Here is a 22,931-nt window from a genome sequence, read left to right on the forward strand (position 1 = left end):
GTGCGGTGTATTATATATGGATGTGAGGGGCCGGGCCTGACATGACGTGTACAGGTAGGGGTTCTGTTGTGGAATCCAAGTCACTGTCAAAACACTTGACTAGAGGCACCCAATAAATAGGGCAGCAGCACTAGTCATGTAGCCACAAGCCGGGGCCACTCCTGACTAAAACCATCCCTAGGTTTATGGCTACATAAGGCGGAGTTCACACTTGCGTTAGAAGCTCCATTCAACGCCTCAGTCAGTATTTCCATTAGAAATGCTGGACAAAATGGCACAGCCTTCTGCGGTAACAATCAGAAGCCAGACAGACCCAGGTAAAGTCAATGGGGTCAGCTGGGCAATTTGTGTCCAGCATTAAATGGATCCTCCAGCGCCATTTTTGTTGTTGTTCTGCTTCAATGATAGACGAGAATAGAAAACGCAATGCAGGTAAGCAGATGTGTTGCTTTTTGTTCTGCTTGTGAATGATGGGCGACAAGGAAGTCTGTGGAAAGGAAAGAGGAACACGTTTCCTCTGACATGCAGATTTTACAGTATTAGGTTAGGATCGTATTTCACATTGCTGATGCCAGTCACTAGAGACTCTCGTCAGCACATCCGCAGCGTGAAATGCGTGTGACCCCTACCCTTATGGGTTCACACTGCGCATGTGTTTACATTTAGGGTATGTTCACACTACGGAATTCCGCGGTGTGAACTTAGTGTGAATGGGTCTTCCGCGAGACCCGTTCACACTGTGGAATTTCAGCGGCAGACAATTCCGCCGCTGAAATTGTTCCGCGCAAAGAAAGAACATGTTCATTCTTTGCGCAGAAGTCCGTGAGCACTGCATAGCCGTCAATGGTGATGGTGCAGTGCCGCGCGGTCCTACCGCTGCCGCCTGCCAGTCTGTGAGCGGAGATTCCGTTCACACACTAGTGTGAACATACCCTTAAAGGGGTACTCCGCTGAAAACCTCTCTTTTAAATCAACTGGTGGCAGAAAGTTAAACATATTTGAAAATTACTTCTATTAAAAAATCTTAATACTTCCTGTACTTATTAGCTGCTGAATACTACAGAGGAAATTCTTTTCTTTTTTGAATGCTCTCTGATGACATCACGAGCACAGTGCTCTCTGCTGACGTTATTATAATAATAACACTTAATTTATTGTTGTCCTTAGTGGGATTTGAACCCAAGTCCCCAGCACTGCAAGACAGTAGTGCTAACCACTGAGCCACCATGCTGCCCTTAGCATGCATCTGCTATGCATGGTTGCTAAAATGGACGGAGATGTCAGCAGAGAGCACTGTGCTCGTGATGTCATCAGTGTTCCAAAAAGAAAGGAATTTCCTCTGTAGCATTCAGCAGCTAATAAGTACTGGAAGGATTAAGGTTTTTTAATAGAAGTAATTTACAAATATGTTTAACTTTCTGCCACGTTTATTTAAAAGAAGGTTTTCACCGGAGTACCCCTTTAATGTATACATTTTACACTCTTGAAAAGGATATTCTGCACACATATATATATATATATATATACACACACACACACACACACACACACACATACACACACACACAATCTGCTTACCACAGCCTGCCACTGCTCTATTCACACATCAGAACTTTGACAAGGAATTACATTCTGGAGGAAGATTTATTATGTTCCATCTTCTGGCAGAATGAGCCAGAGAAGTCCAGTCAGTCAATGGAGCGGAGCACAAGTCTGTGGCAGATTGCAGTGGACATAAGCACCTAATCCAGATAATTTTTGTGCCATACAGAGAGGAATTTTCTCAGTGTAAACTGACCCTTATACTGGTTTCCTACTGACAAAAAAAAAAAAAAAAAAAACGCATTGCAATGTATACTTTACTTTGCTGTATACAATAGTGTAGTAGACAACACTTTTGTCCACAACCAAATCTAAATAGACAGTAAAATGTAAACACAAAATGCAGTGTAAACCTAGCCTAGGAGAATCCCTGCCAATATGGGGTTTGCCCCCACTAGTCATACATTGACAGTCTGATACATTGTTTAGTGCATGACCCTCCCATTAGTCAACATTAGAACTAGTAAGCATTACAGACCTACAGGCAACCACATCTCACTTTAGAGAATGGAAGTTGTAAGGCTGGTTCACAACTTTTGCACACATCAAGTGTCAAAACAAGTGCAGCAAAAATAAATTAAAGGGGTACTCCGCCCCTGGCATCTTATCCCCTATCCAAAGGATAGGGGATAAGATGCTAGATCGCCGCTGTCCCGCTGCTGGGGACCCCTGGGATCGCCGCTGCAGCACCCCGCTATCATTACCGCTCAGAGCGAGATTGCTCTGCACGTAATGATGGGCGATACAGGGGCCGGAGCAGCGTGACGTCATGGCTCCACCCCTCATGACATCACGGCCCGTCCCCTTAATGCAAGTCTATGGCAGGGGGCGTGACGACTGCCACGCCCCCTCCCATAGACTTGTATTGACAGGGTGGGCCGTGATGTAACTAGGGGCGGAGCCGTGACGCAACGATGCTCCGGCCCCTGTATTGCCCGTCATTACGTGCAGAGCGATCTCGCTCTGCGCAGTAATGATAGCGGGGTGCTGCAGCAGCGATCCCAGTGGGTCCCCAGCAGCGGGACCCCGGCGATCTGACATCTTATCCCCTATCCTTCGGATAGGGGATAAGATGTCTAGGGGCGGAGTACCCCTTTAAAATTCTATTCATGCCCCGTTTTAAATGGGAATCACAGTGCATATAAAAAAAAATTAGCATTTTGTGGATGGACAATTAAAATACACTAGAATAACTGAAGTGTCACTTATACCAGGTGTATTACACAAGAAAGACCTGGCTGCCAATTATGTTCACTGAATGTGGCCAATCTGCATCTATTGCAGCTGGTAAAATATGGAACAGAAGTCCAAGGATCCCCTTACATTTTTTGTAATGTATTGCACAGTGTATTTGCAAAAAATATGGGATTTGGAGATGGAAAGTCAATTCTAGGTACCAAGCCAGTGACCCATTACAGCAGCAGTAAGGTATAGATGAACCACTCTGGCCCATATTTATCGGTCTATGCCAAAGTGTGGTCATTTAATTTGGTAAATTGAATGCTGAGCTGTGATTGGATGCTATAGGCAAGGCAGACATTTTTGTCAGATTGATAAATCTGGGTCTCCGGTTGTCCATATAAATTTTTTTACATAAATGTTATTAGGCAAGTAAAATTCAGCAAGGAAATTCTTCACTGAATTCTATCAGCAGATCCTTGCTGCCCAGACTCCGGGTTCAATTTTGCACAAGAAATTTGCCACAAAAAATAAATAAATAAATAAACCCATTGACCATGAACTTTTCTGGGTGGAATTCCACCAAAAGAATAAACATGTTCATTCTTTTAGCAGAAACCGGATCCACATCTCTAGTTCCACAGTTTGCACTGAGCTGGATTGAGATGAATGGGATTCTGCTGCAAGCAGATTCCACTCTGCATTAAAGCGTAAGGGTCCGTTCATACTGGGCAATTCCCACATGATTCCCTATACAGAATTACATGCAGTGAACATTATCAATGTGACTGGGTCTTCTGCTAGACCTGTTCACACAGAGGAATTTCAGAGGTAGACAACTCCGCCCTGCATCGCCTTCTTCAGGGACAGTGAAGGGCCGCGCAGTCCTACTACCGAAGTATTTCGGCAGCGACCACCAGATGGAATCGCCACTCGCGGAATTCTGTTCACATTAATAAGTGTGAACATATCCTTATAGTCATTGAAAACAACTTTTGTTGACGTGTCAATATTAAAGGGGTACTGTGGTGGAATTTTTATTTTTTTATAAATCAACTGGTGCCAGAAAGTTAAACAGATTTGTAAATTACTTATGTTTAAAAATCTTTATCCTTCCAGTACTTAGCTGCTGTATGCTCCACAGGAAGTTCTTTTCTTTTTGAATTTATTTCTGTCTGACCACAGTGCTCTCTGAGACACCTCTGTCCATGTCAGGAACTGTCCGGAGTAGGAGCAAAATCGTTACAGCAAACCTCTCTTGCTCTGGACAGTTCCTGACATGGACAGAGGTGTCAGCAGAGAGCACTGTGGTCAGACAAAGGAAATTCAAAAAGAAAAGAACATGTGGAGCATACAGCAGCTGAAAGTACTGGAAGGATAAAGATTTTTAAATAGTAGTAATTTACAAATCTGTTTAACTTTCTGGCACCAGTTGACTTACATTTTTTCTACAGGAGTACTCCTTTAACCCCTTAAGGACCCGGGGTTTTTCCATTTAAATTTTTCCCTCCTTAAAAAAATATCATAACTCAATTTTGCACCTAAAAATCCATACGATGGCTTATTTTTTGCACCACCATTTCTACTTTGTAATGAAGTCAGTCATTTTACCCAAAAATCTACGGCAAAACGGGAAAATTAAAAAAATCCTTGTGAGGCAAAATTAACAAAAACAAACCATTTTGTAAATTTAAGGGGCTTCCGTTTCTACGCAGTACATTTTTTTGGTAAAAATGACACCTTTATTCTGTAGGTCCATACGATTAAAATGATCCCCTACTTATATAGGTTTGATTTTGTCATACTTCTGGAAAAAAATCATAACTACATTGTATACGTTTAAAATCGTCATCTTCTGACCCCTATAACTTTTATTTTTCCGTGTACGGGGCGGTATGAGGGCTCATTTTTTGTGCCGTGATCTGAAATTTTTAGCGGCACCATTTTTGTATTGATCGGTCTTCTTGATCGCTTTTTATTCATTTTTCATGATATAAAAAAAATGACCAAAAATACACTATTTTGGACTTTGGAATTTTTTGCATGTACGCCATTGACCAAGCGGTTTAATTAACGATATATTTTTGTAATTCGGACATTTCCGCACACGGCGATATCACATATGTTTATTTTTATTTACACTTTTTTTTTTTTTAAATGTGAAAAGGGGGGCGATTCAAACTTTTATTAGGGAAGGGGTTAAATTATCTTTATTCACTTTTTTTTTTTGCAATGTTATAGCTCCCATAGGGACCTATAACACTGCACACACTGATCTTTTACATCGTTCAATGGTTTCTCATAGGAAACCAGTGATCAATGATGCTGCCGCTTGACTGCTCATGCTTGGATCTCAGGCACTGAGCAGTCATTTGACGATCGGACACCAGGAGGCAAGGCAAGAGACCCTTCTGCTGTGTCACAGCTGTTCAGGATGCTGCGATTTCGCAGCGGACATCCCGAACAGCCCCCTGAGCTAACCGGCAACGTTTTACTTTCACTTTAAACGCGGCGTTCAACTTTGAACGCCACGTCTAAAGGGTTAATAGCACGCGGCACCGCAATCAGTGCTGCGCGCTACTAGCCACGGCCTGGCCCAACCTGCTCTGACACAGGGCCACGCCGTGGCCCCGTTCTAGAACGAGAGCGGACCTCAAGGCGTACAGGTATGTCATGTGTCCTTAAGGGGTTAAGCACTATGCTGACAGGAAAGAAGAAAAGAAAAGTGACTGGCAGAAACCAAACTTCTTCCTAATCCAGTCTATGTAGAATGTAATTCTATATTTTTAAGATACATTTAGATAGCAATATAAGATTTTGTACTTCAATTTGTAATATTCGGTTTATAGAGTAATTTAAAAGGGAATCTGTCATCACCAGCACTAACCTGTTTGCACAGGGTTATAGTGCAGGTGACCCTGATGAAAGCCATACTTACCGCTCTTCTGGATATGGTCATGAGGAGCTTGGAGCACAGTAAGGGGACATCCGGTGTTCTGAAGACCTGTGCATGCTGGCTTCTTCATTGTCACACCTTCTCCCCCTGTGCGGAGCCTGCTATGCTGTAGAATGGAGCTCCACTCTGCAGCTTAAAAAGTACCTGTCACCAAATAAACTTCTCAACTACCTCAGGAGTAGTTAGGGAACATAGCTAGCCTAACACCCCTCCTGTCCTTAAAAATATTTCAGAGCTTTAAAAAGCTGTGTATCATACCTTTATTCTTGCTCACATAGTGCAATTTCCCAGCAGGGGAAAGTGGGTGTTTCCCAGCAGACATGAAATCACTGAAGCCTGCTGGGGGATCACTTCTGCCCTCACATTGTTGCAGCATTGTGATGAATAGAAGACCTCAAACTCTGTGCATGTTTCAGTATGTGCATATTTCAGTGAGGCTCTCCTGCAGCTATCAGTCTGTGCAGCTTTCTGAGACAATCTGTGGAGCTTTCACTTTCTGTGCAGATGTCAATCAAGCTCAGTGCAGAGAAGCACTTCCTGGGTTTGGACTCCTGCCAGGCCGGGAAGAGACCTAACTCACTGTATTACTTGTGGCAGTGAATAGAACAGAGCCACCTAGTAGCCTTTTTTATATTACATTTTAAACATTTATGTTGATAATTTTAAAAGCAAGTGAATGGGTAAGTGTCTGCTAATTACACAAGGAAAACTATATTAAAAAGTTATTTGGCGACAGGTACTCCTTAACGGCTGTGGCTATTGCAGATACGGAGGAGCAGAGTGTGTGTAGAGTGGGGTGGGTGTGCGCTTTGGAATGTGCACCCCCCGTGCTCCCAGCTGCTCATTACCATATCCAAATGACAGGATTACAGAAGAATGGAACCATGGACAGAAGAAAGGTAAACATGATTTCCATCAGTGTCACCCACACTATAACCTTGTAACAGGTTAGTGGGGGTGACACCAATGAGATTCCCTATAAACTGACTTAAGTTCTGATTTTACTCCTCACCACCAACCCAAATGAGTTGAGGCAAACTCAAGATTGTGCATTATGGCCGACATTTATCCTTGACTGTTGTGTGTCTACAAAAGGCGCAAAAAAAGGCGCAAGCAGGGTTTTTTTTGCGCCTTTTTGTTTACACATTTCTGCTGATTTTGAGTTGCAATCCACTGATTTTTGCAATACACATGATATGGAAGGGTTTTATGAACTGCGCCTTTTTGTGAAAAAGGCACAAAGCCGCTGAAAAGTCTCTAAAACTAGTGAAATTTCAGAAAGTGTGACCTGCACAAAATTTATCAAATGCTCTGCGACCATTTAATACATTTCGTGCGCCTACATATTATCAGCACACAAAAAAAAAAAAGGTGTAGAAAAATGCTTCATTTACACCTACGATAAATGCCGGCCTATATGTTTAGTGAGTGTCCCTGACTTTTATTTTACTTTGGACAGTAAGTATCTATAATGGCAAATTTCTCTTTAACGTGAAGCTCCAGCTCAGAAACTTGTTTTTACCTTTAACATACAAGGAATGATAACCTAAACATGTAAACCTAGTTAGATCAAACTAGCTCTTAATTCCATTATATTATGTTCTGGCTCCAAAGCAAGGAAAGGGGAGTATATGTAGGTTGGCAGAAGAACCTACAATGCTAACTCAGTACTTAATTAAAAAGTCATGAAAAATGTGTTCTCTTAAACACCAATATAGGGGTATTCTAACTTACAACACTTATACCCTCCAATGTGGAAAGGAAGTGTCTAATTGCAATGGGTCCAACCATTGGCACCTCTTATGATCTTGAGAACGGGGTCCCCAGTCACCCATTGTAGTGAAGCTAGCACTTTATAGATGGTGGAGAATAAATTGTACCTCCATTGTTGTTGGTACTTTCATGAAAATTAACACATTGCACAATAGTAATTTTTCAAAATCCCTTATATTTAGAATTCAGCGCTGAAATACCTTCACAGAGCATCCATGCTTGTAACTGTGCATTAGGAGATGGAGCTTCCTGCTGTCTCCTATTGCACAAGCAGGGGGGAAAATGGGCACTATGAAGGTATTCCTGCGCCAAATATCTGGGGGGAAACCCGGCAGAAGCTTTCAATTTCCCTGCAGCGCCACCACAGGGTAAATGAAGCACTAAATAGTGACTATTCACATCAATGTGTTGTCTGTGTAATGCAGAGGGGGGAAGGGACGATCCTCCTAAAGGACAGACGCTCTTCATGGCCACTTTTCAATCTGACTAAGAAATAAGAGTCAAAGGGGTTATCTAGGATAACAACAAACCTAATTTCCTCAAAAAACAGCACCATACATGTCCTCATGGTAATAGAACCAATCAGTAATACCATAGACAATCTGAGGACATATGTGGTGCTTTTTTGGGGAAATAAATTTGCCGTTTTATTATTCATGGATAACTCCTTTAAACGAGGACCCACTTTACTTTAGAATTCACAAATAGGGCATTCTAAAAATGGTTATCCAAGCTGGATCACCTAAATTTGCAGAAACTGGAAAGTTCTACCAACACAAAGGAAGCAATACATGAAAGATTGCTCTCCTGCCTATGGTCTGTGCCTGTTCAGAATACTGATCAGATATGCAGCATAACAACAACGCCAACTAGACATAAAAGATATTCCCAAGGTTTTGTGAAACTTTGGGACGTGACATGGCAGGGGTAGCTCCTCCATAGGGTGTTCAATATAAATCAGGTCAGACGTTGACCTGCATAGCCATGGATTGGTTTAACCAACTCCAAGAGCCTAACTAAAACAGACTGCTGTGTTCTACGACTCTAAATACAATTAACCCGACCATCACGTCTCCACTACTGTACATGGGCTGTGGGTGGAAGTGGTTCTGTCCTTGGAAGCAGAAAAGTTTAGCCTACTCACACGAGTTTAAGTTCTCTCTCCTTGTGCAGATTATGAAAAAAAAATTGAAATAAAGTTACATTTGTCAGGCTGGGCCTTAAGGATTTAGTCATATGTATGTGTATGTAGTAAATGGTTTATGACATGTCACATGTGACAAACACTAGAACAACGCTGCAATCTAGTGTAGGAAAGGTGCAATGAAATAGCTTAATGTTATACAAGAAACTGCAACAGGAACATTTCATTAAGAAAAGGCAATTTCATAGTATTAACCATTTAAAAAACAATACAAATGTAAAACACACAATGTCAGGTAGAAGCATAAACATTCCTTTGCAAAAATGTAAATTTTTATACTCTGCAGAAAACTACAAAATGGCATGGAATACTTTTATTGCAGTAAACAGTACAATTATTGTATTAAAAAAAACACAACAGAACATGACACCATGTTCACAAAAGTGACCGACCATACAGACGGTACAAGGTCCTGTGTAACAGGAATGAACTGAGCATTCAATATGAAATACAGTGGCAGAAAGAGCACGCACACAAAGTGCTCATCATTGGCAATGAGTAAAATACACAGTATTCACAATTTGCAAGTTGAACAGAACCACAATGGGGGGAAAAAATATAAAAAAGCAGGTCAGTGCCTGCAGTTTAAAAAGGCTGGAGAAAAAGAGGTATAAGGAAAAAGAGGGATTGTGGGGTTACATACTGATTTCGATGTTCCACTCACTGGCTCAGCGCGACTTCTGAAAAGCAAATAGAAAGAACAGAGAAATTAGTATTTCGGTATGACTGCAGTGCATGACATCAAGAGCTGGTATGAAAAATCTATGACCAAACAAGAAAAGTCCTAAAAAGAACTATTCTTCCATATCTCATCAAGGGGCCTGCACTGGCTGAAATTAGGATTATTGGGAACAAAAAGAACAAAATAAAAAAATCTAATCTGAGTGAGGCACCTGATAGTTTCACTTTTTTTTTTTCTACAATCTGGTCAGTCATTCACATTTTTCTGATGCATATTTTCTAACCCATTGGAGACAACAGGGGAGATTTATCAAAACCTGTCCAGAGGAAACGTTGCCGAGTTGCCCATAGGAACCAATCAGATCGCTTCTTTCATTTTCAGAGGTCTTTAAAAAAAAAAAAATGAAAGAAGAATCTGATTGGTTGCTATGGGCAAATGGGCAACTTTTCCTCTGGACAGGTTTTGATAAATCTCCCCGAATGGGTAGGAAAATCAGCTGTATATTCTGCCGCCCATTGACTTCAATGGGTAGGAAAACACGCAGCAGCAAAATACGGTATGCGTGACACTATCCCAAAGGGGTATCATTATGCTAGGATATACCATCACTTCCTAATTAAAAACGACAAAAAACAAAGCGCTCCATGGTGTAATAAAAGAGTAAAAGGAGTAAAAGAGGAGGATGCAATGCGTTTCACTGCAACAGCAGCTTCATCAGGCCTGATGAAGCTGCTGTTGCAGTGAAACGCGTTGCATGCTGGGAGAACTACCCTTGCTTTTACCTATCCATGCTTCTTCTGTGACCTGCGCCATTGAAAGCCGGCACCTCTGTCTGAAGTCTGCCTCCATATCACTTCCTAATTGGTAGGGATCTGATCCCCCACTAACCTATGAATTAGGGGGATCGACTTTCTATTTCAGAATGAATGGTAAAGAGACCTTGTTCCCTTTCTTTACTGATCAGTAGCTTTTACGGATGTTTCCATCCTTAGTGGATCTGTGCCATTAAAAAAATGGCCTTGAAACATCTCGGTAGTGTGAACAAGCCCTTAAAGGAGTACTCTAGTGCAGAGTATTCCTGCTCCGTCCTGCCCGGGCTGCAAAATAAATGAAAATGAACCATCACTCACCTCCCTGGGTTCCCGCGGAGCGTCACTACAGCTGATCGGTCCTCCGGTCCATCTCCTTCATACTTTCGGGTGAAACGAAGCGTCACATGGCGCTCAGCCCATCGCCGGCCGCTGCGATGTTCCGCCTCGGCCGGCGATAGGCTGAGCGCCATGTGACGCTTCGTTACACCAGGAAGTATGAAGGAGATGGACCGGAGGACCGATCAGCTGTAGTGACGCTCCGCGGGAACCCAGGGAGGTGAGTGATGGTTCATTTTCATTTATTTTGCAGCCCGGGCAGGACGGAGCAGGAATACTCTGCACTAGAGTACTCCTTTAATGTTTACAGTTTTCCAGCAATATTTTATAATATTACAAAGATATTCTACCAACCTAGGGAATCTGTGCTAATCTAAAGAACAAAACAAGTAAAGCAAGCGGTGTGTGGACTATTAAGGTCTCTACATAGTCTGCAAACCTCAGGGGTCCTAGCTGCAATATACAAACTAGTGGCAGAATTGTGGCTGTGTTCACAACCACCTCCTGCCCTATTCATTTCTACGAGAAGAATAAAGGTTAACAAAGTACCAATTTGGTCATAAGTTGCACAACACACCCTACTGACAAAATGTGGTCCATCAAAGGTTCCTGCCCTTTTGATTGAACACGAATAGTGCAAAATGCTATGCAACCCTTGCCTCAAAGTGAGGGAAACCTGGACAGAACTCTTATCCCAGATGTAAATAGAGCCTAATACCCATCCTAAACAATGGAACAGACAATATATGAATAATTCTGTCGTAGTTGAAAATTGCAAAAAGTCAATACCAAACGACTACAGATCAGTACAATGACATGTTACAGAACTTACATGACATATGTCTTGGTTGCAGTTTTCACTCCTCCAATAGGGATTCTCCGAACAATGACAGATGAATTCTTGGGAATAAGAGCAGTTTCATCCGTGTACTCTACAGTGGGCGGATAAGAGATGTCAGGATTGACCAATAAAACATTCATAAACCTTTTAATGCTAACAGGACGGCAGTTCATGGAGATATACAGTATAGGAATCTTTGAAGGTGCAACAAAAAACCTAAATATGTAGTAGTAGTGTCTAGCAAAAAAGCCTCATCACAACAGTCACAAAGCACAATGATAGCTACAGTCATGGCTGTAAATGTTAGCACCCGTGATTTGTTTTAAGAAAATGAAGTATTTCTCACAGAAAAGGATTGCAGTAACAAATGTTTTGTTATACACGATTATTTCCTTTGTGTGTATTGCAACTAAACAAAAAAAGGGAAGGACATAATGTCACACCAAACTCCAAAAATGGTCTGGACAAAATTAATGGCACCCTTAACTTAAATATTTGGTTGCACACCCTTTGGAAAAAGTAACTGAAATCAGTTGTATAACCCTAACTTCCTATAACCATCAATAAGCTTCTTACACCTCACAGCCGGAGTGTTGGACCACTCTTGCTTTGCAAACTGCTCCAGGTCTCTTATAGGAAGGCGCCTTTTCCCAACAGCAATTTTAAGATCTCTCCACAGGTGTTCAATGGGATTTAGATCTGGACTCATTGCTGCCACTTCAGAACTCTCCAGCGCTTTGTTGCCATCCATTTCTGGGAGCTTTCTGACATATGTTTGGGGTCATTGTTCTGCTGGAAGACCCAAGATATCGGACGCAAACCCAGCTTTCTGACACTGGGCTGTACAGTGCGACCCAAAATCCATTGGTAATCCTCAGATTTCATGATGTCTTGTACACATTCAAGACCCCTAGTGCCAGAGGCAGCAAAACAACCCAAAAACATCATTGACCCTCCACCATATTTCACTGTAGGTACTGTGTTCTTTTCTTTGTAGGCCTCATTCCATTTCCGGTAAACAGTAGAATGATGTGCTTTACCAAAAAGCTCTCTCTTGGTCTCCTCTGTCCACAAGACGTTTTCCCAGAAGGATTTTGGCTTACTCAAGTTCATTTTGGCAAAATGTAGTCTTGCTATTTTATGTCTCTGCCAGCAGTGGGGTCCTCCTGGGTCTCCTGCCATAGAGTTTTATTTCATTTAAATGTCGATGGTTCGCGCTGACACTGATGCTTCCTGAGCCTGCAGGACAGCTTGAATATCTTTGGAACTTGTTTGGGGCTGCTTATCCACCATCCTGCATTGACACCTTTGATCAATTTTTCTATTCCGCCAATACCTAGGGAGATTGGCTACAGTGCCATGGGTTGCAAACTTTGTGATAATGTTGTGGCCAAAGGCAAATCTAGATCTCTGGAGATGGACTTTTAACCTTGAGATTGTTGATATTGTTCCACAATTTTGGTTCAAGTCCTCAGACAGTTCTCTTTCTCAAAATTCAAAGACTAAGTGAACTCCTTTTTATTTGCTTTCAGATGTGATTCTTATATTACCGACACCTGTTACTTGCCTTAGGTAGGTTTAAAAGGGGAATCACATGCTTAAAACAATCTTATTTATCCACAATTTTGAGAGGGTGCTAATAATTTTGTCCAGCCCATTTTTGGAGTTTGGTGACATGTCCAATTAGATTTTTTTCCTCCTTTTTTGGTCTAGTTCCAACACACACAAAGGGAATAAACATGTGTATAGCAAAAAATGTGTTCCTAAAATACATTTCTGTGAGAAATACTTCATTTTCTTTAATTTCAGGGGGTGCCAACATTTGCGGCCATGACTGTATTCATGTTTTCCATGTAAAAAGACAGCAGGAACAGAATTCAGCCAAACCTGCTAATTTTTTGTCGGATCAAGTGATGTTATGTATTGGGGGGAGGGGGGGGGGGGGGAGAGATCTGGAGACCCCTGTAATGGCATAGGCTCCCCAGGAAATGAGCCACAAAACAATTACTTATTCCCCTTTCCCAATCAAAATAAACAAAACTCTGTTGGGTTGAGATTTATAACTGGCAATCTAAGTGCATAGCTGGCTTACAGTAAAAGAATGACCCATTGTTCTAAAACACAGCCCCCAATCCCCAGTGTAGACAGCCAAATAAAAGTTTAGCAAGCTAAAGCTTCCTCTGGGACAGTGTTCCAAACATTTGGCTTTCCAGCAAAAACTACAACTCGAGTCGGAGTGTAGTTCTGCAACAGCTGCACAGCCCATAGGCTGGGGAACATTGCCCTAGGGGGAAGTCACAGCATGTACTTTTACTATGAAGTCAAGTGTTGAATTAGAATTTCCCCTAGTAATGTTCAGAGGCCCGATTATCCACCTCAGCTGATAGGTCATTGATACATGTAGCCTGGTTTGGCCATATCAGCCACTCCCTTGAGATAAAGGAAATAGCTGCAGTTATCTATCAGAGGACATGGAAAGCACATTCACTCCCTATTTGTCTATAATGCACATATATGCTGTATTTGTATTCTGAACTCTATAGAAATTCCACTAGATGAGTCCAGAAAAGGATAGCAGAGGAGGCGAGCATCACAGGAGCTCAAGCTAAACAATAGCATTTCAATTGTAAAACAGGCCTAAACCAGCCAGGGCTGTAGGCACAAGGAGGTGGATCCTGATCATCAATAACCATTCAATAGCCATTGACAACACACCCCAGGGGTGTCCAAATGCAATTAAACCTATACGAGTGATCTCCAACCTGTGGGTGCTGCATGCATTTGTCAGAATGCCAGGTACTGTAGTCTGCCAACAGCTGGAGATCAAGGACCTACACTAGAATAGAGGACTCCCTGTGGTGGGGCATAGGCCCGCAGGTCTATTATCTCCACTGAACATCTTTACATAAAATATATATATATATATATATATATATATATATATATATATATATATATATATATATATATATATATATATATATATATATAAAAATACTCAGAACCCACGTGTGCATTATATGAACAGAACTAGACTAAGCTGTCCATATAAATGGTGCCTCAAAATATAAATTGGGAAAGATCATAGTCTCTACTGTAGTGTTTCTCAACCTGTAGCATAACTACAACTGCCAGTCCTTCAGCTGTAGAGACTTTTACTACCCCTGTATTCTAGTGATTGTCAGGAATCAAAGCACTGGAGTCCCCACAGATCGGGCTCGGTAGCTGCCCAGTTTAGTAACATCCACCAATGTCTACCCCAGCACAACCTCCATGTACTTTAGGAAACCCAACAACTGTTCAGGAGTAAGAAACACATTCTCTGACTAATGCCCAGATTACCACACCTCACCTTCTACACTATTACAAAACAAGCCCACATGGTATAAACTTCCCTGTCAGACACGTGAATTCATCATTCTGAACCATCAGGTTTATAAAATGTCACCGAGATGAATCACAGCACAAGCAGAGACTAGAATAAGAACTTCCGCAATGCTGCCCGCACACGTCACATAGCCAGCAGCTAAACACTCATTGGGCTGGAAGCTATTCCTCCCCGCTCTCCATACACGTGAAAGTGCACATGTATTTTTTATGGGAATACTGTAATAAGTCACTGCCAGACACCTCTGGTGGTGGCTTATTTCTGGTGGAAAGAACCAAGCATGATGAAATCCAACATGTTCACTGTTTCTCCCTGTCACACTACCCCACCCCTGGGAGAGAGTTGGGACACCATCAAACATACTGGTTTTGACCAACATAGGCCTCATTCATATTTGTATCACAGACTATATATTGGGGGACAGAAAATGGAGCCAGGCCGTCTGTTGTACAACAGACACCGATGGATTCCATTGACTAATTGGGTCCGTCTGGCTTCCATTTAGCAGAATCTAACCAGACCACAAAGGCTACTGCTTGCAGCGGGTTTCTGTCTGCTCAGGTCTTACTAATTAAATGGATTCCGATACCGATAATCTGTGACCTTTCAGACCGATAACTTATACCGATATTCTGGTATAAGTTGTTGGCTAAACCGGGGGCCCCGCAGAAGCCGCTGCATATCAATGATTTGAAGCGGGCGCTTTAAATCAATGAACTGCAGCGGCTTTTGCGGGGCCAGAGACTACTGCTGCCGCCGTCCGCTTCTCTCCCCCTGCCTGTCCTGGGGTACTCCCTAGTCCAACCGCTGCCCCATTGCCTCCCCCATCCCCGGTTTTATAATTACCTGCTCCTGGGTCCGTGCTACTTCTGGCTCCGGTGGCATCCTGAGCTGTCACTGTGTGCACTGACTGATGTCGCGTTGAGGACGTCACTCATCATTGCGCGGCGCAGGACGCCACAGGAGCCAGAAGTAGCGCGAACCCTGGGAACAGGTAATTATAAAACCGGGGATGGGGGAGGCAATGGGGAAGCGGCCGCGGTCTCTGACCGGGGCGGGGCATTATTGGCAAGGTAATTGCTGATACAGATAGTGGCCAAAATCGTGAATATCGGTTGATAATATCGGCCGATCCCTAATTCTGTGAACAGAGCCTTAAATGGAGTACTGCAGCCATAGACAACTTATCCCCTATCTGCAGGATAGTGAATAAGTGTCTGATCGCAGGGGTTCGACCGCTGGACCGCAATCTGCCGTACAGGGACACGGCACCGCCATGGCTCTGCGGGGCTAATGCTCGTGTCCACAACCTCACTAAGGTCAACAGACAGGCCCCCTCCATTTAGCTCAATAGGAGAGGCAGGGATGCACGAACGCTGCATCTCCGCCTATCCTATAGACATACATGCTAGCCCACCCTCACTTACTGGACTTTGTCCATGCCTGTGCTTCAGCTTGGACAAAGCCATGCTTTCTATAAAAAGGACAATATGAATTATATTAGAAAAGTTAATGTTTTGCCAAGATGGACAACATAAGAAGTTTTTGTATCCAACAGTCACTATTTAAATAGACTATAGAGGACGTGTTAAACATTTACATAAGTCTTAAACAGCAGCAGAAGAGAATTGAGATGTGCATATCCCACCAAGGGCAGAATGTGGTCTAAGCCATAGAACAGTATTTCCCAACTAGTCAGCCTCCATCTGTTGCAAAACTACAACTCCCAGCATGCCTGGACAGCCAAAGGCATGATGGGAGTTGTGGTTTCACGACAGCTGGAGGAACACTAGTTGGTAAACAATGCCATAGAGCCTGTGCCAGACTTTAAAACAAGAACGAAATAGAGGATTTACATATTTCGGGTTGCATTTAGAAGCGAAAGCAGCAATGTTAGGGGTACGGTCACATGACATGCTGGAAACAAAGGGTCATGGAATCCATGGCAGAAATCCAAGGTATCTCATGTATCTCTTGCAATGAGCCGCTGCTTTTGTTGGCATGGCACAATAAAGCAGCCTCTACATATAGAGCACAAAGTAGAAAAAGACTCCGCTCACCACCAGCAGGGTAGAAGACTGGAAATTCACTTCTGATATGGAGAGCAGGGCAGGCAAGCAGCAGGCCGTTTCCCTGAGAAGAGCATCAAAAAAGGGCAAAAAAAGCAGGGTCCTCCAGCAACTCCAAACAATGACGGTGGAAAAAATAGGTTAAAACTTCACTTTTACTTCATATCGTTAAAACCAAAGGATACGACTAAGCCATTTATGGCTCAAAACGCGCCGGTGTATCGTGTGTGTCTTTAATTCACATGGATATCCTTTGGTTTTAACGATATGAAGTAAAAGTGAAGTTTTAACCTATTTTTTCACCGTCATTGTTTGGAGTAGCTGGAGGACCCTGCTTTCCGACTGCTGGATAGGGGATACATTTTTTTGCATGATACTTCTCCTGTAAGTATTACATTTGTGGAAGGAACCAGGAAACTCTGACCACATTAATAACTTCTGTTAACACCTCAAAAATAAAGAGAATCATCAGATTGAAAAACATCCCAGTTACCATCAACCAACCATATGAGAATATTTTCCGAATGTAAAAAGGTATTGTCCTATTATAAGCACCCCTCAAGGATGAAGAGGTCTTCACACATATTGCTGCTCCATTCATTGTCCACACGACCTTCGCAAATAGCTGAGCTCTGTATTTAACTACATTCAGCGGTCCCAAGAGCAGCACTGAATATTCCACCGCATTCCATTCTAGTAGCAGACTCAGGACTCCCCATTCTTGAGGGTGTCCTCCTAATATCCACTATGTATGACCATGGGGGGCATATGAACTAAGTTAAAGGTAAATGCAGCAATAAAAATAAATGGTATTATTTAAGAAGGTTGTTCCCTATCTACAAGATCGGTGATAGCTAGTGGACGGTGCGTCAATGGCCACCACCTTATTTTGGGGGGGGGGGGGGGGGGGGGGGGCAGATAGAGAATGAAAAGAACTTTGGCCATGCATGTGCGCTGCTGCTGCTACATTTTATTCAGAGGACATTCTTAGGCACAGCAGGGTATATATAAGTTTGTCTGACTGGTGGGGACCAATGGTAAATTAAAGTAAAGCCCCATTCAAGCCCATTCAGTAGAAATTACTGTGGTATACACCAGGAGAACGGGATTCTGATGTATGCCACAGCAAGACCCTATCGAACTACACTTGGCACATCAAGCATAGACTATCAGACCCAAAAGTCATTTCAGTCCCACACAAAAACAGTATATGCGCTCGCAAATGTACCAAACGCAGTCACTTTAAAAACTTTGTGGGGGGCACATAGAAAGGAACGGGTCTCATGAGGTCTAGCTATGGTATACATCGGCACTCGTTCTCCTGGGCTGCCAATGTATACCACGGTAAATTGCACTGGATAGTTGTGAGTGGGACCTATGGTATACTTCCCAAAAGAAAAAAAAATTGCCATTACTAGAAATAAGTGGCGACTATGGTAACACCATGGGTAATGTAAGCAAACAGGACCACGTGGAGGTGGGCGATCACACCAGGTTTTTTCCTTTCCATTTAAAGCTATATTCACACCACGTTTTGGGGACTGGAAAACGGTCCACTGCCATGTCCTTTATTGCCAGATCGAACCCACGGCAGACCACGGTTTTCAGTCAGGCAACAGTCTAAAAAGAAGCTGACCGGAGTCACTAGCTTCCTCCGTCTAGACCATTCAAGTGAATGGTATAAGACAGCAGACGGTTTTTAAGTTCTCCCACCAGATCCCTTAAACATCACGTGAACGTGCCCCAACGTATACGTTTTACAGTTTAAAAAATATATAATTATACATTAAAAGGGGTACTCTGAGGGAAAACAATATTTTTCAAATCTACTGGTTCCAGAAAGTTAAACAGATTTGTAAATTACTTATATTAAAAAAATCTTAATCCTTCCGCTACTTGTGAATTTCAATGCAAGGCATACAGCAGCATCTGTTAAAGAGGTACTCCGATGGCAAAAAAAATTCTTACAAAAATCTTAATTCTTACAGTACTTAGCTGCTTTTTTTTTTTTTTAAACACAAGGAAAGGGTAAAATGATATCTGGCACCCCAAACCAGTCCAATAATGATGTCCCTTGGTGAAAAACCAAAATGTTATATATATATATATATAAATAATCATAGTCAATAAGGCTCAGATTTTACTCAAAATGATAGTGTACAAAACAATGCTAGGATGGGGGAATGAGGGTACAGGTGAGTGCCTACACTGGAGTCCATACCTATTAGGGATCGACCGATTATCGGTTTGGCCAATATCATAAGCCGATATTCACGATTTTGAAAATTATCGGTATAAGCAATTACCTTGCCGATAATGCCACGCCCTGGCCAGAGACCACCGCCACCCCGGTTTTATAATTACCTGTTCCGGGGCCCACGCTACTTCTGGCTCCTGCGGCATCTTGCGCAGCACAATGACGTCCTCAATGCAAAATCACTGTCTGTGCGCACAGTGACAACTCAGGATGCCGCCTGCGCCAGAAATAGCGCGTACCCCGGGAACAGGCAATTATAAAACCGGGGATGGGGGAGGCAATGGGGCAGCGTGTGTGGCGGTTGGACTAGGGAGGTCCTCAGGACAGGCAGGGGGAGAGAAGCGGGCGGCGGTCTCTGGACCCGCAATGGGGGGGGGGGGAATAGCCGATAACTTATACCAGAATATCAGTATAAGTTACCGGCTATCGGCCTGAAAGGGCAGATACCGATAATCTGCGACCTAAAAAACAAACAAACACGATATAGGTCTATCCCTACTACCTATCTAGGTGGGAATCTCCTGATTCTAAGTGTGGATAGGGTAGGAAGAAAACACAAAAATACAATTATATACAAGTTTAGCGGACCTCTCAGGCAAGAGAGGTCCACTAAACTTGTATTTTTGTACTTCGTTTTTACATTACGGGTGCCAGATCTGGCTGGGGGAGGGGGAAACTGGGCACTCCCGTACCCCAGCCGGACCAGCGCTGAAATCCATTGACTTTAATGAGCCGACCGAAGTCAAACGGTGACTCCGGTCGGCTCATTTTTGACCCGTATCTGGTTTTGTGACCGGACCTAAAACCGTAGTATACTACAGTTTTAGGTCCGGTCAGGAAACCGCATCCGGCAACCGTAATGTAAACAAAGTATGAATGCAGCCTAAGAACAAACATAAAACCGTATCAGTTTTTTTTCCCTTCAAAAAATAAAATAAAAATAACTTTATTAGGCTGCATTCACATGTCTTTTTGTACATACGGGTGCCGGATCCGGCTGGTGGAGGGGAAAACCGGGCGCTCCCGTACCCCAGCCGGATCAGCCCGTAACTCCATTTACTTTAATGAGCCGACCAAAGTCAAACGGTGACTCCGGTCGGCTCAGTTTTGACCCGTATCTGGTTTTATGACCAGACCTAAAACGGTAGTATACTACGGTTTTAGGTCCGGTCAGGAAACCGCATGCGGGTCAAAAACAAGCCGACCGGAGTCACCGTTTGACTCTGGTCGGCTCATTAAAGTAAATGGAGTTACGGTTATGGGCTGATCCGGCTGGGGTACGGAAGCGCCCGGTTTTCCCCTCCCCCAGCCGGATCCGGCACCCGTATGTACAAAATGAGGTGTGAATGCAGCCTTAAACCGTATGCAACCGGACATCCGTTTAAAACCGCACAGAGGTATATATGGTTCGGTCTTGAGACATACATTTGTTTTTATTACAAAAAACCTGATACGGAAACCGTATTGCAGTGGTCTCCAAACTGCGGCCCTCCAGATGTTGCAAAACTACAGCTCCCAGCATGCCCGGACAGCCAACGGCTGTCCGGGCATGCTGGGAGTTGTAGTTTTGCAACATCTGGAGGGCCGCAGTTTGGAGACCACTGCAGATGTGAATGCAGCCTAATCCCTGCAGTTCAGACTTTTAGACATATTTGGCCTGGTTCACACAGTGCGTTTTCATTTACCTTCCTGCGTCTGCGCGTTGGTGATCTGCAGGTCGCAGTCGGCCGCCTTCAGCCTCTCCCGGCCCATGATCTGCTTCTTCAGGTCGGCCAGGGAGATGTGCAGCCCGTCGAAGGTGACCGTGTCATAGTTGAGTTTGGAGGAGAACTTATAGTGCACACACGACATGTTACTACACCACTATAGTGATACAGACACACACACCTCACACCACACACACAGCTCAGCACCACACCGGGGAGGCCGGGGACACACGAGCCATGGGCCCGAGACCCCCCTCTCTACCCGGCCACAGTCCTCCACAACAACAGCGCCCTGAGCGGGCACTACAGTCCGTGCGCCCCCTGCAGGTAGTCCGGTGGAATCAGTCCGCCAGTCCTCACAGTCCGTACAAGTCCCTTTCCAGGCGATGAGTCCCTCCGGGGGCCGCGGATACAATAGAAGGGGGGGGGGGGGGGCTGCGGCCTATAATGCGGCTCCGGCTGCAGGTCCGCTCCGGGGTGTGGGTGGAGAGCCCGCGTCTCCGGAGATAACGACAATCCCGGTCCCGAGTCCTGCGGTCACCGTCCCCGCTCCGCGTCGTCGTCTCCTTCGTCTTCTCCCTCACGAATTTTCCCTCTTCCTCCTCCTCACGGCACCTAATGGCGGAATGACCGTGTCTCTCACACACACACACACCTCACGGGGTTTCCAGGCAGCTCAGCGAGGGCGACGCTCCTGCGTCAGGAGACGGATGGGCGGGGACGTGACGTAGCACGTGGGTCTGGCGTGAAGCCTCGTAGCGGCCATTTTGAGCTTTGGCAGTTACAGACCTTTTTTTTGTTGTTGGACATATTCAAATAGTCCGGTGTGAGCACGTGGTGCCTGCTATATGTGTGTGTGTGTGTGTGTGTGTGCAGACGGGGCAGTCCCCATAGAAACTTGGTAGGTACCAATGGGGGGGATATAATAGACGTGTGCCTACAAGTGCAAGAATAAGACCCTGAGCACATGGTAATCTGTCTGAAGTGGACCCCATAACACTAAGCAGTCAGGACCCCATAATACTAAGCAATCAGGACCCCATAATACTGAGCAGTCAGGACCCCATAATACTAATCAGCAAGGACCCCATTACACTGAGCAGTCAGGACCCCATAACACGAAGAAGTGAGGACCCCAGAATATTAAGTAGTCAGAATCCCATAACACTGAGCAGTGAGGACCCCATAACACTAAGCAGTCAGGACCCCATAACACAGAGCAGTCAGGACTGCATAATACTAAGTAATCAGGACCCCATAACATTAAGTAATCAGGACTCCATAACACTAAGCAGTGAGGACCCCATAACACTAAGCAGTCAGGACCCCATAACACAGAGCAGTCAGGACTGTATAATACTAAGTAATCAGGACCCCATAACACTAAGCAGTCAGGACCCCATAACACTAAGCAGTGAGGACTCCATAACACTGAGCAGTCAGGACCCCATAACACTGAGCAGTCAGGACCCCATAACACTGAGCAGTCAGGACCCCATAATACTAAGCAGTCAGGACCCCATAACACAGAGCAGTCAGGACCGCATAATACTAAGTAATCAGGACCCCATAACACTAAGCAGTCAGGACCCCATAACACTAAGCAGTGAGGACTCCATAACACTGAGCAGTCAGGACCCCATAACACTGAGCAGTCAGGACCCCATAACACAGAGCAGTCAGGACCGCATAATACTAAGCAGTCAGGACCCCATAACACAGAGCAGTCAGGACCGCATAATACTAAGTAATCAGGACCCCATAACACTAAGCAGTCAGGACCCCATAACACTAAGCAGTGAGGACTCCATAACACTGAGCAGTCAGGACCCCATAACACAGAGCAGTCAGGACCGCATAATACTAAGTAATCAGGACCCCATAACACTAAGCAGTCAGGACCCCATAACACTAAGCAGTGAGGACTCCATAACACTGAGCAGTCAGGACCCCATAACACTAAGCAGTCAGGACCCCATAACACAGAGCAGTCAGGACCGCATAATACTAAGTAATCAGGACCCCATAACACTAAGCAGTCAGGACCCCATAACACTAAGCAGTGAGGACCCCATAACACTAAGCAGTCAGGATCCCATAACACTAAGCAGTCAGGACCCCATAAC

At 44.0% G+C, this 22,931-nt stretch overlaps 1 protein-coding gene across 2 annotated transcripts in view; it reads right to left on the bottom strand.

The window, feature by feature from the left end:
- The window catches only part of RBBP6 (RB binding protein 6, ubiquitin ligase), a 51,410-nt gene extending 29,899 nt beyond the window's left edge, over positions 1-21,511 (bottom strand). For both annotated transcript variants that reach the window (XM_056537169.1, XM_056537168.1), the window contains exons 1-3: positions 20,785-21,511; positions 11,377-11,476; positions 9,358-9,394 (exon numbers count right to left, since the gene is read on the bottom strand). In XM_056537169.1, the coding sequence (XP_056393144.1) occupies positions 9,358-9,394; positions 11,377-11,476; positions 20,785-20,950 (303 nt within the window). In that variant the 5' untranslated portion in view covers positions 20,951-21,511. The remainder of the gene's footprint in view (positions 1-9,357; positions 9,395-11,376; positions 11,477-20,784) is intronic.
- Positions 21,512-22,931: the final 1,420 nt, after the last annotated feature.

This window comes from Hyla sarda, chromosome 8 (assembly GCF_029499605.1).
Source record: "Hyla sarda isolate aHylSar1 chromosome 8, aHylSar1.hap1, whole genome shotgun sequence".
In the NCBI taxonomy this organism is placed as follows: domain Eukaryota; kingdom Metazoa; phylum Chordata; class Amphibia; order Anura; family Hylidae; genus Hyla; species Hyla sarda.